Raw genomic sequence first — 14,751 nt, forward strand, 5'->3', positions numbered from 1 at the left:
TTGTTATTAGTAAGGTTCACTTTGCACGTAAATTATAGTTTCTTTTTTCTCTTCATTATTAGTGGTTGTTCTATAAAATAAACTTTGATTTTCTGAATAATAATTCTACATTCAATTTAAACCGTGTACAGTCAATGTTATATCGATCTTCTGTTTTCATATAATTTTATTTACAATTTTTCTTTTTCAACGAATTTAAAATTTATTTTTTAATTTTAATAATATTTATATTTTAGTGTTTGATTAATTTATTTGATTTTTTTTGGTTTGGTTTTGTATAGGAATAAATTCTTCATTTTTTTGATTTGTTTTTTTGGTTTGCTATATCTTAAAAGTTCAACGAAATAAATATAAAAAACAAACAGCGAGAGAATTATAAAATTCCATCGTTTTATCCGATGTAAATCCAATTTACGTCACATTCAATTTATAATCCAGAAATTGAAATCTCTAGAGCTGAGATCATCAGCCAAGTTTTTTTTTTTGCTAGATTTATCTGTTTAAGATTGAATTCAAACTTAATTTATCGTACTGCGCATCAAACCTTGCAATTTTCCCAAACCTACTTGATACAACAGGTTTGGGCTCTAAGCACACTATACCAATTTGCTCACGAACAAGTCTAGCGAATCGTAGTTGAAATGAAACTTTACCTCATCACCAAACTTGCTAACTCGTGTAGTATAGTAGTAAAACTGTCCAATGAACATAAAATAAATAAGTTATGTTCAGGCGACGATGATGATGAATTCATGTACCTAACCTAACATGTACACAGGTACGAGATTGCCAAATGAGATTGAAAGTTTGTCTTAACATAACGAATTTCTGAAGAAAAAAATTGATTGACAACGTTGTGGAGTTACTGTGGACATTGATCGATATTGAAGCGACTGTTCGAGACATTAATCGCGCTTTTTCAATTGTTGGCATAACATTCATTTTTGTGGCGTCGGGTGTAATGAAGTGGATAGACATTAAAGCACAGAATTCAATTTCGACGCGCAGATGTGTTATGCTTTTATTTGTATGTAAATTTCATAGAGAACTCCACCTTTTCACTAGGTCAAAGCTCCATTAGTTAACTTGCATTATTTACAATTATTTCTTACAACCATCAAGCTTTATTTCAGTATATGTCTTAGTGAAAGCCCGACACTAGTTTTCGTGCAATTGATGCACATACCGTATGTGACATACGTGTACATAATTGGTTTCTTTTGTTATGGGCTGGAGAACTGCGTCACGAACTACACTACCGCTGCGTTCACTATTATTTGCCCTTCGACCAATTCGAGAAATTTGAAAATTGTCTTTCTAAAGTGAATGTATGGGATCCGTTGGATTCATAAAAGGATGGAATTTGTAATTCCTTCGCTGTAACCAAAAATTATTTTGATTTTCTAAGGTTTTATGTACAATTTTTCGAACATATTTTTTTGTATGTGTGTGATGTAGGTATATGTGTAAGTGCTTTATTTATACGCATTGTTTAACATTATATTAATTTTAAATACATTTCCAATTTAATAAATTAGTAAAAAATACATCCATAATTTCATATCCTTATCCTCCACTTTCGCTCTTCTTAATTCATTGGGCACAATTCCCGTCAGCGCTGTTAAATTTTACAGCTGTCAGTAAAATTTATCCCGGGATTAGTTTTTTGTCCGGTTAAATTTAACTAACAATTGGGGTATCGTTTTCTCCCTAAAGACTTCTATTTTGCCTAGCTTTGTTTTCAATTGGACCTAAAAATTAATTTAACAATTTCACTAATTCAATTGTTGTCGCTGTAAGTGCGCCAAATATTCAAAAATTCTCGACTAACAATGTCAAAAATACTTGGGAGTCTAACTGTCCTAACACTGTTGATTTGTAGCAATGAAAAGGCGACAAGTGAAAAAAATCAAATGCGGCAAGTTGCTGCCAGCAACCCGAAATTTCATTCATGATTTTCAATTCATGACACCACCAAATTGATAGTTGACACCCGAACTACCTAGAAATATTTGCTATTTTTGTTTGATATTGAAATTGTTCGCTGACTAATTCGCTACAGTGATTCCGATACAGGTGAACATAAAATGAAAAAACCGAGTCACTCACAAAGACAAATCACACATTTTAAAACTAAGAATTCGACTGTCCAACGAACGTTTCGTCTCTGAGAAAAGCATAAAAGAAAATTCATCCGAGCATTATGCATCGATGCTTTTCGAATAATTGAAAATTGCTGCAAATATTTCAAATAATGATTTTAAGCAAATAAAACGAATCAGTAGGTCATCGTGTGCTATACTATTATACGGACTCTACCGAACTAACAGTGGAACGTTTTTTACTTGACGTAGACTGATGATATATTTACTATCTGTGTATGGTTCCCGGTGGCTTATGATAGGAAAAACTACATTGCTAATACTGTAGGACAGATTTGCTCAATTGCTCTAAAATTCTCTAACAGCAAGTGTAATTGCCTTTAGCGAACCGTTGTCAAAATTTGAAATTTCACGGATTAAACAGGTTATGGGCCCATAGAACAGATTAATGACAATCGTCAATGAATAAGCCAGATTCGACAAACAGAAGTCGTCGGTTTTTTCTTCGTCACAAAGCATCATATAGCCTTATTGAAAACAGATGGCGTTGCTCTCATCTCACCTCTTTTTATTATAACTAAACTAACCAGATATACTGACTGAGTTGATGAAAGATAAAATAAATAAATTACAAATATTAAACTAGACAGTCAAGTAAATTGGATGAAAGGAAAGTCCTTATTAAATTGTATAATGAAAGAAATTGTCGCTAAAGTCTTTTTGATAAAGTTTCTTAAACGTAAATCCTTAGCCTGTAAATTTTTGCTAATTTGATTTTAAGTTTTAATTTTTTTGGTATCTAAAGTTATAAAATTGTTGACTTTGTCATAGAATATATATTTACAAACTTATTGTAAGTTAAACACTTTCTTATTAATTTCATAATATTTCACCTTTAAACACTGGTCATCTTTGGATTTATACGATTCCTATATTCGGTGTATGGCTTTTATTTAAGCGGACACTCAATTTTGTTGATTTTATCATTAAATTCCTTTAAAACATTCAATAAATTATTAACCTTTTATATCATCGTTAGACAGATTCAGAGGAAACATTAACAACATACTTCTCCATCCGTCGCTCTTAGAGCCGAACCACATCGAAACTTTCTGTCGTGAAATGATAGTTTTGACATTTGCATTTTTGACGTTGTCATTTTCGACGTCTTAAAAATTTCGTCATAGCCTCAACTGAAAACGTGAACTGTACACAAAGCTTGTCTATAAACAATTAATTTCGAATAATATTACAGTATTATCGCAAATATCAAATAGCAAATATCAAGAAGAAGAAGATCGCAAATATTACAGTAAGGATACTATAACACTGTGAAATTATTCGAAATTGATAGTGTAGAGACAAGTTTTGTGCACAGTTCGCACAAATTGTCACTTCACGACAGAAGGTTTCGATGTGGTTTGGAGTACTACAAACCAAAATCGCATGCCTCTTTAGTTAAATATGTCCTATCAGTTAGCACAGTAAAATCATTCTTGGATTGAATGGAGTATTCACCACTGTCATTTTCACAGGCGGAAATTGTTTTGTGATTTGTACCAATTTTTTAGCCATACCTTCAAAGCCATCTTAATTTAAGACAAAACGAACTTTTTGAGCAGCAAATGCGCTTTTATTGTGTGTAAAATAATTATTTTTGAATTGCCCCATAAAAATATACTTCGAACGTAGTCCAGGTCCTTGTGTCGAAAAAAATGGCTCCGTGTGCCTTAAGTTCTTTAAGATTTTCTTTGTTTGTCACGAAAAGTTGTGGACCAAAAAGTTTTCCATTGAAAAGGAAAATTATTTTTTCAGTCGGAAAAGCTGGAAAAATTTCTTCTGTTCTGGAACGTATTACTGATATTTCGTGGAATACCTTTTTCCTTGAGTTATCACAATGGAGTCGGTACTAGCGTTGAACTAAAAAGTGTCCCGTACATTTAAGTACTTCTAATTTCATCCGGCCTTAAAGAGTTTTTTCTAGATGCATCTATAATTGGGGATGCTAGTTCTAGTGTTTCCTACACCAACAATCCCTCTTCTCTCCTTGATTTATGTTCAAGCATTGTTGAAAGTTCCATTTTTGGAATATTATTGACCATTTTCCCTGCAAAATAATGTCGAATGCTGACGTTCCTCTACAGTATCTTTGTTCTAGACACTCGACCTTTCTCACATTTTTGGCAATTTTTTCGACTATCATTTGGACTATTAATAGGTCTGAAGTCACCAGAGGTCATAAAAATAAGTGACGTCCTCATGGTCCAATGTCTTCCCTATCCTAGAATTATAAAACTGCAGGGAATTTAGACGATTTTTCTGGTTCCCTTGAATTCTATCGCTGGTAAGAAGGTAGGTCAGTTCATAAGAAAAACCCAAAAGTTTCGGAGATATTCTGCCGAGAAATTAAGGCGCACGGAATTACACAAGTACCTCTACAACGGGTCAACAGTCAAAGAGAGCAATTTTCAACTTTGAGGAAATCCAATTATGTGCCCTGAATCTGTCTGGTTATCGTCCAATTCGATTTTATTTAACTTAATTTATATTTTATGATTAATGAACTTCCACGCATTGTTCATAATTACTGTTGATAAAACTACAAAATCTACCCTGTTGATCACATTATTCGAAAGTTTTCCTTTTTCTTTTCCTTTGTTAGCTAATAACGGAGCTTTCACTGACACAATTCACTTTTCTCTTTCTCCCTCCCGCTTTTTTCGTTCCAATTATCTCACAAGTACACTAAATCACTGTCACTTTGCAGTACACAATTCTGCAAAACAATTTGATTCTAGAAACAATATGTCCGACCTGGAGGGCACAATGTGATTGTTGTTTGTTCGTCAACAATGGTGGGTTCTTTCTGGTTCATTGGATGTCATCCGTAGTAGTATGGTTGGTCCGCATCAATTTTCGATAGGATTCGCGGTGGGGTGTGTTCGTATTCCCGCGGTCGACGTAATGTGCCGTGACCCATCACCGAACCACCGAGATACATTGGCGGTGGATAGTGCGGATTCATCATCGCTCCTAGGGTGATAAGAAATTTTGAGTGAGGAAAAAAAACAGGAAAAGTTGAGGGGGTTTCACGGGTTCGAACGCGTAAAGTCTGCCTGTCTCTGCAACTTAGAATTTTCCTTGAGAAGAGCTAAACAAAAGTGATACTTTCCCGTAAGTTTATCTGAGCGATTCTTTTGACAAACAGCCTACAAAAATCCAAAGTCTATTGCTCCGAATTAGAATTTTTGGAACAAATTTGCCCTCCATACCAGATTTTCAAGTGGGGTGAGTAAGATTCATATTTTCACATGCGAAGTACATTCACCATCTCACTAGTCATGCATGATTAATATCATTGGAAAGCTGAGCGCCGTATTAACGGGAGAGACAGGGTTTTAATTTTTCAGTTGCTTGTTGGTTTCCCACAATTTCACCAATGTAGACTAATTTTCCATTTTTTCAATGGCCCATATCTCAATGTATTTGAAACCGAAGCGCAATATACCCATGTTGCCCCGTAACTAACTAATCTTAGCTATCCATTGATACCATTGTCGGGCTTGTCCATCAAATATTGTGGTAGTAATTCCGGTAAAACCTTTGTTCCCTTTAAAAGCTTTAAATCTCTATCTGATCCCGCAAGAACTTTAATAATATTGTGACGCTGGATATGAAGTCCGGTCATCAATTTAGGGAAGGCTGTTTTTCAAAAGAATCTTTCTCCCTCATATTCAGACATTTTTCAGATTCAACCAGACAGGTTCGTACTATCATACATTTACGGCTTTGAAACCAACATACACTGCCAACATTTTACAATGTTACCTGTGGCAGGTAATTTGTCTTCAGGTAACTTTATTTTGCATCTTACATGCAGAAAGTTTCCTGCGACAGGTAATATTTTAAAATCGTTTTGTCAACGGAAAACTGGTGCTATTAACTGCAAATTACACTAAATTCGATTTATTGCCTACATGGAAGACGCGATTGAATTAATTTTGCTTGACCTGAATTAGACATTTATTCCAGACCTTAGTCTCAACTTCGTGCTACTGTTTGTTCAAAAATGAAATGCACAGTTTTTAGTATTTCGAGACAGTTGAAAATTTCGATCTGTCAGATAGTAAAGGATGCGTTTAATTAACCGGCGCATTAACAGATTTGAAATTTGAATGGTTTTTTCCACACCTACAGATTTTTGCATGTTAAGTTTCTTACATTTTTTGCAAATAGCATTTTAATAGTAGGAAACTTAGATTTCGTCAGAAGAATTTGCGAACGGAAAAATGTAAATTTATTTTTAGTCTGAGTATTGTTCTACATCTATAATTTCTCTTAGATCGTGTCTTTATTCAAAGAAATCGATGGTGTTGTACAGCAGCTAACTGTTCAACTTCAATTAGCAGCAAAAAATCATCACGGAAAAAATTCAATTATTCGAAGCAAATTTAATGTTGAAAATTTGGTTCGAATATTTAAATATTTGTCACAAATAAAATGAAAGCAAAATAAAATGATCGAGTCTGGTTTTTGACAATTGAAATTCAATTGTCAAAAACCAGACTCGATCATTTTATTTTGCTTTCATTTTATTTCAAATATTTATGAGAAATAAATTCAAAATTATTTGTGACAAATATTTGAAATTATCTGTCACAATTTTTTTTAAATATTTATGACAAATAATTTTGAATTTATTTCTAATAAATAATTTAAATAAAATGAAAGCAAAATAAAATGATCGAGTCTGGTTTTTGACTTTTGACTTTCAATTGTCAAAAACCAGACTCGATCACTTTATTTTGCTTTTACCATATTTGTTGCAAATTTATAAAATATGTGTCACAAATAATTTTAATATTTGTCACAATAAATTTGGAATTTATTTGTCACAAATTTTAAAATATTTATAACAAATAATTTAAAATTATTTTATATTTTATATATTTGTCACAAATAAATTGCGAATTTATTTGTTACAAATATTTACATATTTGTGCCAAATATTTATATAATTGTAGAAAATAATTGTTGACAATTTTTTTTCCCTGATGCTTATTCGTGTTTCCAATATCGTCACTTCAAGTGCTGATAAAACTTCTTGTAAAAAATTTGCTAAATGTATGAAGCAGACGGTCTTTCTAAACTCAATTCGTTCATTTTTGTTTTTTTTTTTTTTCAAAAACAACAATTACGATGATAACGTTGTGTTTCCCGGAAATGATATCTGAAAATTGGTAAGAGCTCCCCACGGTTTTGCTATTGATTTTTTTTTACCACCGACGTTTATAGCTGTACGTTATTACCAAGAGACATACGTGTACATGCACTTATGCCACAAATAATATTTTTTTACCGCCAACCCTCTCTGGTGGGTGGGTAATAAACTTGAATTGTTAGAGACTTTTTTGTAATTTCTCTGAAAGCTTGCTAAAGACCCAAAGCAATATAGTGTATTCATTCCACATTCATTGCGTTGCTGTCTTATTAACGGCTAACAATGGCCCGGGTTGAAAGTTAATTTTTATTGGCATTTCCGCATAACATTTTACCCTCATATCATGTGCATACATGAGGTTCCTCTAATGCCAATTAAAACACCTAGCTTAATTGATTGACGAAAACCAAACAAAAAGAAGAAAAAAACGAAATCGAATGAGCTTCATCGCACTATTTACAAGCACGGGTGTGAAGAACCAATATTTGGTATTCGATTAATTTGTGTGGAACAGACGTAAGAGCCACCGAATATCATCCGCCGTTCCAGTTATCCAAAGATTGACAACGATGCAGCGAACAATTTTCTTTTGATCGGTAACAACAATTTTATTGTGGATTCGAAACCATTTAAGCGGCCGCAGTCAATTTTGGCCAGCCGTTCATTTTTTATTGCAAACGGCGCAACACTGCTCCTAGCATGAACATAGCAAATAATTCAGAGGCTGATGAAATCAGTTGACTTGTTATCGTTGTACGAGCTAATACAATCCTAAGCAGTAGCTCTTATCACTAAAGCCTTCAAATTTGAAACTTGTCAATTCAGTGTTCATGCTAGGAGCAGTGCTGTGCAAACGGCTCCCGCGTCTATTGTGTGCTAAAAAAAATATTTAAAAAAAATGTAGATACCGGCTTGTGTGTGTGTCGTTGGGTTATACATTAAGGCATTGGAAGCACCAATTATAGCTGGTTGTCCAATAATTGAATTGGATGGGACTAGCATGGTTGTGGACGTATGTGACACTATTCATCGCACTATTTACAAGCACGGGTGTGAAGAACCAATATTTGGTATTCGATTAATTTGTGTGGAACAGACGTAAGAGCCACCGAATATCATCCGCCGTTCCAGTTATCCAAAGATTGACAACGATGCAGCGAACAATTTTCTTTTGATCGGTAACAACAATTTTATTGTGGATTCGAAACCATTTAAGCGGCCGCAGTCAATTTTGGCCAGCCGTTCATTTTTTATTGCAAACGGCGCAACACTGCTCCTAGCATGAACATAGCAAATAATTCAGAGGCTGATGAAATCAGTTGACTTGTTATCGTTGTACGAGCTAATACAATCCTAAGCAGTAGCTCTTATCACTAAAGCCTTCAAATTTGAAACTTGTCAATTCAGTGTTCATGCTAGGAGCAGTGCTGTGCAAACGGCTCCCGCGTCTATTGTGTGCTAAAAAAAATATTTTAAAAAAATGTAGATACCGGCTTGTGTGTGTGTCGTTGGGTTATACATTAAGGCATTGGAAGCACCAATTATAGCTGGTTGTCCAATAATTGAATTGGATGGGACTAGCATGGTTGTGGACGTATGTGACACATTTGATGGTCCCAGATTTCCATATGGGCTAGGAGACGGAGTATACGCGCTGTAACTTTGCTATAAGTGGGAAGAGAAAAAAATGCTGTTAGTCAGGAAGTGGGAGTAATTTGGAAAAAATAAACAAAATTGTTAAGTTTGAAGGAGATTTTAAAAGTGAAACTAATTATATTTTTGTCGAATATCGGTACATTTAACGAAAGAACAACGACAACGACAAAATAGGCCCTGGTTATGTTTCTATTAAAACTGTGGAAAGAAAGGGAAATAACCTTTTGTTAGTTCTTGTAGGATTTTGTAGTTCTAGTACGATTTTGTTAGTTCTTATTGCAGTAGTAGTTTCAAACTGGGAATGGACTTGACTTCAAAAAGCGTTCACATTTTACTGACATATTTGAAAGACCCTCCCCCTCTCATCACGCAAAAAGAGTCAAAATTGACCCAAATTTGTTAAAAACCGTTACGTTTACTTGAACCTCCCCCACAAGAAATATGACGTCATTTGGGAACAGCCCAAACGGCATTGATACCCCTATGAATGTTATGAATGTTATTCGAAAATGTTGGATGGTTTGAACAAAGAGAAATCGTATCGTTCCGGATTGTTAGCCAATAAACAATCAATAATCCAAAAAATAAAATAAAACAATTTCCCATATCTGACCGCAACTCAATTCAATTATACCATTTTGTCATATACCTTTTATTGTCCATATTCTGTTCAGTTCACAAAAACCAAAAAACCCCTCGATTAAAAAATAATTGAATAACAATTCTGGGAATGTTCAAATATGCGTAGAGCTATGGATTTGATTCGAAATTTATAAATAAAACGCGAAATAAACAATTTTTTTCCAGCCATAAATAATATTACAATATGATCTCTCTATCATTGGTCACTGGTCCTGTACCATAAAAAACGAGCCAACAGAACAGTCGGAGCGTTTGCTGCGACTGAGCCCCGTACGAACCCGTATATTTATTCCGTACGTGACCGTAGTGCGTCTGTCGCCCTACTCTGTGAAAGTTAAAGTGAAATTATTATGAAATGTTTACATCTTAAAGATTGCGCATAGCGCAATTACGAAGCCCCGTGTAACGTTCCTTTCAAATATAACATAAATTTCAAATTGACCTAATTTTAATTTGTTGAGTATAAATACATATTGGGCCTAGTAACGGCCTCAATCCGAGGACCCAAATTAAAAATTTTGTCAACAACATTCTTTTAGGCCTTCAATTACCTTACAAATGAAACAAAAATTGGGAAAAACGGATGAATTTTACTCGGTTTATATGCAAAATACACTTAGGGCCGAGTAGCCTTTCACCCATCGTTTATTTTGCCGTAGATATCCCCAAAAGACCTTAAAACACTTAGACGGCCCTAACTCACGAAGGGCCGACCCGAATATGCCCATCTTCGAATTTTGCCTCACTATTTCGACTATCTTTCAGGGATTTTTATTTTTTTTTTGAAATCGGATTTGATGTACTCAAGATATCGACGTGACGGACAGACAAAATTTTTATTTCGGATTCGTCATCTATTAACATAGCCAAACACTTTGCCCTTACCTTTATACGTCGTACGGGCTAACAACTATACCTGCTCGGCTTAGTGTGTAGTGCACACACATTTTAATAATGCAAAACTGACCAGAATACCGAATATCACAAAATTATTATTTTATTTAATGCATGGACTGGACGTGACTGTGTTGAAATATATCGAATATAATGCATAGAAACCAGTTGACGTGGATAAACATGAAATTTGTATGGAAAATGCTGGGAAAATTATCTACTTAAGTGACTGGATTATGGATCAACGAACTTTAATGCGGGAAAAATTGTTTGAAATTGTACATCATGTGCAAATACTTGTACCCAGAAACGTAACCTCACAAATTTTTCATTAAGTTTAACCTCAATCTTTTGACGTAATAAATATAAAAAGATGTCGAAACTAATGCAGCTTTCTTTAAAAAATATCAATTTACTAGATAGACGAATATTTTTGCCTTTCAAATTTGCTAGAAGTATCTGCATTACATTATTTCAGCACTTTGCTCCTTTAAAATTAAGACACACAAAATCTTAGGATGTCTAAGAATTTGCGTTCTGATATTGTAGATTTCAACCTAAAATACTTCGTGTTGTAAATTCTTGACTAAAAGGAAGTCATCCCTAGGAGGGATTCTTTTGAAAATCCATCTATCAAAATCGGACCCATTTCGTCTGGGATGGATATATATATGGTTTGAAAGGGCTTTGCCAGTAGACCTCAAAACAGGCCTCACACAGTCTCGAGCCACACCTGCTTGCTGGTGGAAGATCTCCGAAGTTGGAAAAATAGTGTTTTTTATCCGAAATTTTAGGCCGTTATAAATGATCGTTCCGGGTGAGAGTAAGCTCGTTGGAAAGCTGAGCTCAAGTACTTTCGGGTCATGCCTAGTTTGATTAGATTCATTGATATATGCATGCAAAAAATACAAGAATTTTTTTTCAAAATCTGTGTGAATTTTAGACAGGTCTGGGCTGGTACTGATGACGCTTAATGTGAACCTAAGATGCTAGTCGTAACATACATTGTCTAATCTTTTCATTGATACCTCATTTGCAGTGCTGGTGATCAGGCATGAGCGCCGCCGAATAAGCCGCCGCCGGCCATTTTTGAGCAAGCCGCGCCGCAACCGAGCCGGTGCCAAAAACACGGCTCAAGCCGGCTTGAAACGGCTGCAAAATGAAATAAAGATTTCGAAAGGTGAATGGGTGAAATAATTTTGAAAACCGAGATTCCTGTTGATCCTAAGCAGCTCAAGTACATTTTGATTTTTTTTTTTTTCAAAATTAAGAAAATTTTGAAAATTTTCTTGAATTTTCATGAATTTTCCAGAATGGTATATTACGTCCTCGCTTCTAAGTTTGTTGTTTTGGCAAGTATGACCTTTGCGGAACGAGCCGAAGGCGCACAATCAGTTAATTCACAAATTTGAGAAAACTTTATCGATCTTTGCGAATTTTCTCGATTTTTTTTCTTTTCAATTTTTACTTGATTTTCGTGAGCTTTCGATTTCTTCTCGAAAACCATTTTCTTAATGAGGTAAATGAGTGTACCGGTGCATGATTTTCCATTTAGTTCAAGTTTTGAGGCAATAAAACTTGACGTGTTAGTGAACCTTAGACTTAGAGACTTGCTTGTAACAAGACCAGTTCCACTTGCACTTTGAACAACCTAATCTACTTACATTTTCGCTTTCCGTACAATTTCATTTTCATGCTTACTAGTTCATTTTCCATGAATTTATCTAAACGCTTTTATTTTGAAAAAAAGTTAAAAGGAACCTCCAGCCGAGCCGTTTTAAGCCGGCTCAAGCCGATTTTTTCGCCGCCGACGAGAAATTTTTTTCGGCTAGCCGCCGCCGAGGTTTCTCCATCGGCGCTCATGCCTGCTGGTGATTGCTGGCGAGTTTTACGAGTTATGTCAGCAATCACCAGCACTACAAATGAGGTATCAACGGAAAGCTTAGACAATGTGTGTTACAACTAGCATGTTAGGTTCACATTAAGCGTCATCAGTACCAGCCCAGACCTGTCTAAAGTTCACACAGATTTTGAAAATTTTTCTTGCAAATTTTTGCAAACATATATCAATGAATCTAATCAAACTAGACATGACCCGAAAGTACTTAAGCTCAGCTTTCCAACGAGCCCAATCTCACCTCGAACGATCGTTTATAACGGCCAAAAAATTCGGATAAAAATCACTATTTTTCCAACTTCGGAGATCTTCCACCAGCAACCAGGTGTGATGGCTCGAGACTATGTGAGGCCTGGTTTAAGGTCTACTGGCAAAGACCTTTCAAACCATGTATATATCAATCCCAGACGAAATGGGTCCGATTTTGGTAGGTGGATTTTCAAAAGAATCCCTCTAGATATTTGTTAATGATGTAACTGATTCTCATGATAAACGGTCCATAAGTTCTCCTGAAGAGACATATTTTTATCGTGCCGTCATTTACAAAATGTAAATCTATTTCTCACTTTCACTAAAATTTCTCGCCTTGTTAAAAGTGATCCACTATTTCCAGTTCACAGTTTGACAATACTTGACAAAGCATTTCAGAACAAATGTAGACGGCAAAAGATTGGATGGAATAACATTGATTACTTGGTCACATGGCAGCACTTTAATATGGTACGCAACTTGTACCGACACTTTCGCACCTAGTAACCTACGTTTCAGCACGAAAAAGGCGGGCAAGGCAGCGGAAGACAAAGCGAATAGAAAGGTGACGAAATACAGCTCACTGATCAATCAAGGCTATCTCTTCGTACCATTCGCCGTCGAGACAATGGGCCCGTGATGTGCGGAAGCCATACGGTTCTTTGATGAGTTGTCGAAGAAAGTCGCGATGAAAACACATGAACCGAGGTCCGGCACGTTTCTACGACAACGGCTGAGCATTGCGATCCAGGAAGGAAATGCGGCGGCAGTCATGGGCACTTTCCGCTCTAATGATAAGATGGATATTGCAATATTCGTTCAAATGCTGACGAAAATAAATAATGTAGACGAATTGCCTGGTTTTCTATACATGATTACATCGAAGCCAGAAGAAATTCCGGTGGAAGATTGAAACAGTTCTGTGTAAATATAGGGATCGGTGTTTTTTTATCTACAAGTATTGAAGCAAACTAAATTTTGTCCCGCATATGGAATGTTTATAAGCAATAATGGAGACTTTCGGAAAAGTCAACACTCTTGATTTTATATCAAGCGTCTCTCAAGCAGCGATACAAAATGGAACTATGTCAGATAGATGTCATAGAGATGCTAATATGACGACTGGGTCGTTTCGACGGATAGAGGGAATATGTCGAATGACAGTTGGGTTTTTGAGAGAGAATTCAATGCATTTTCGCTCAACCAATTTTAAAATCATTCGACATATTCCCTCTATCCGTCGTAACGACCCAGTCGTCAAATTAGCATCTCTCTGATAGATGTCTTTTTAGACCCGTACGAAGTACTGGGGTCTTATAGGTTTACGCATACGTTTGTAACACGTCGAATTGGACTCCCTGAGTAAGGGGAAACCTATTGTGGTTGTCTAGAGATGCCAAATCCGCGAAAAAAAAAATGTCCGTCTGTCCGTCTGTCTGTCTGCACGATAACTTGAGTAAAACGCATCCGATTTTGAAAATTCTTTTTTTTTCCGTTTGGTAATGTCAAAAGACAGGCTAAGTTCGAAGATGAGTGATTTTGGATCGACCCCTCCCGAGCTGTGGCCCAATAAGTGCTTTACGGTTTTTCGAAGATATCTCCGGACATTTAAACGTTAAACTTGTAAGTGATACGTCAAATAAAAGGTATTTACAATACCGATCGACATAAAAAAAGTTTATGGAAATCGGATGACCGACTCGTGAGTTAGACCCCTTGGTGTGGAACAGGCACAGGGCGGCAAGCAGTTTTTGCTTGTAGGTCGGCCACATTTGAACATATTTCGTCTGTTTTAGCTTTATTAGATAGGTATTGACCGTACCAATCAGGGAAATTTTTTTTTATGAAATTATGTTCTCCGGAGCGTGAGCTAGGTCTCTTGGAGTGAGCTCTTATCTGGCTACTCGGAAGTACAGTGAACGTGGTGTATTTTGACAATATCTCGAGTAAATTTTGACCGAATTTCATGATTTTTTTTGTTTGAAAGGTATTAACGAATGTAAAGCGTCGGTACTATTTCCGGTCTCCTAACAAAATGGCTGCCGGCGGCCATATTGGATTTTAGTAAAATAGAAATATCTTGGGAAAAA

At 35.6% G+C, this 14,751-nt stretch overlaps 1 protein-coding gene across 3 annotated transcripts in view; it reads right to left on the minus strand.

The window, feature by feature from the left end:
• Positions 1-317: 317 nt before the first annotated feature.
• LOC119083016 (protein eva-1 homolog C-like) overlaps positions 318-14,751 on the minus strand; it is a 316,459-nt gene continuing 302,025 nt past the window's right edge. Inside the window, exons 11-13 of one of the 3 annotated variants that reach the window (XM_037192653.1) lie at positions 8,922-8,988; positions 8,232-8,339; positions 318-5,135 (exon numbers count right to left, since the gene is read on the minus strand). In XM_037192653.1, the coding sequence (XP_037048548.1) occupies positions 4,984-5,135; positions 8,232-8,339; positions 8,922-8,988 (327 nt within the window). In that variant the 3' untranslated portion in view covers positions 318-4,983. Of the gene's footprint in view, positions 5,136-8,231; positions 8,340-8,813; positions 8,989-14,751 lie in introns of all 3 variants that reach the window. The other 2 variants (XM_037192654.1, XM_037192655.1) reach the window with 2 other exon arrangements.

Source organism: Bradysia coprophila, unplaced genomic scaffold (assembly GCF_014529535.1).
Source record: "Bradysia coprophila strain Holo2 unplaced genomic scaffold, BU_Bcop_v1 contig_538, whole genome shotgun sequence".
NCBI classification, from domain to species: Eukaryota; Metazoa; Arthropoda; class Insecta; order Diptera; family Sciaridae; genus Bradysia; species Bradysia coprophila.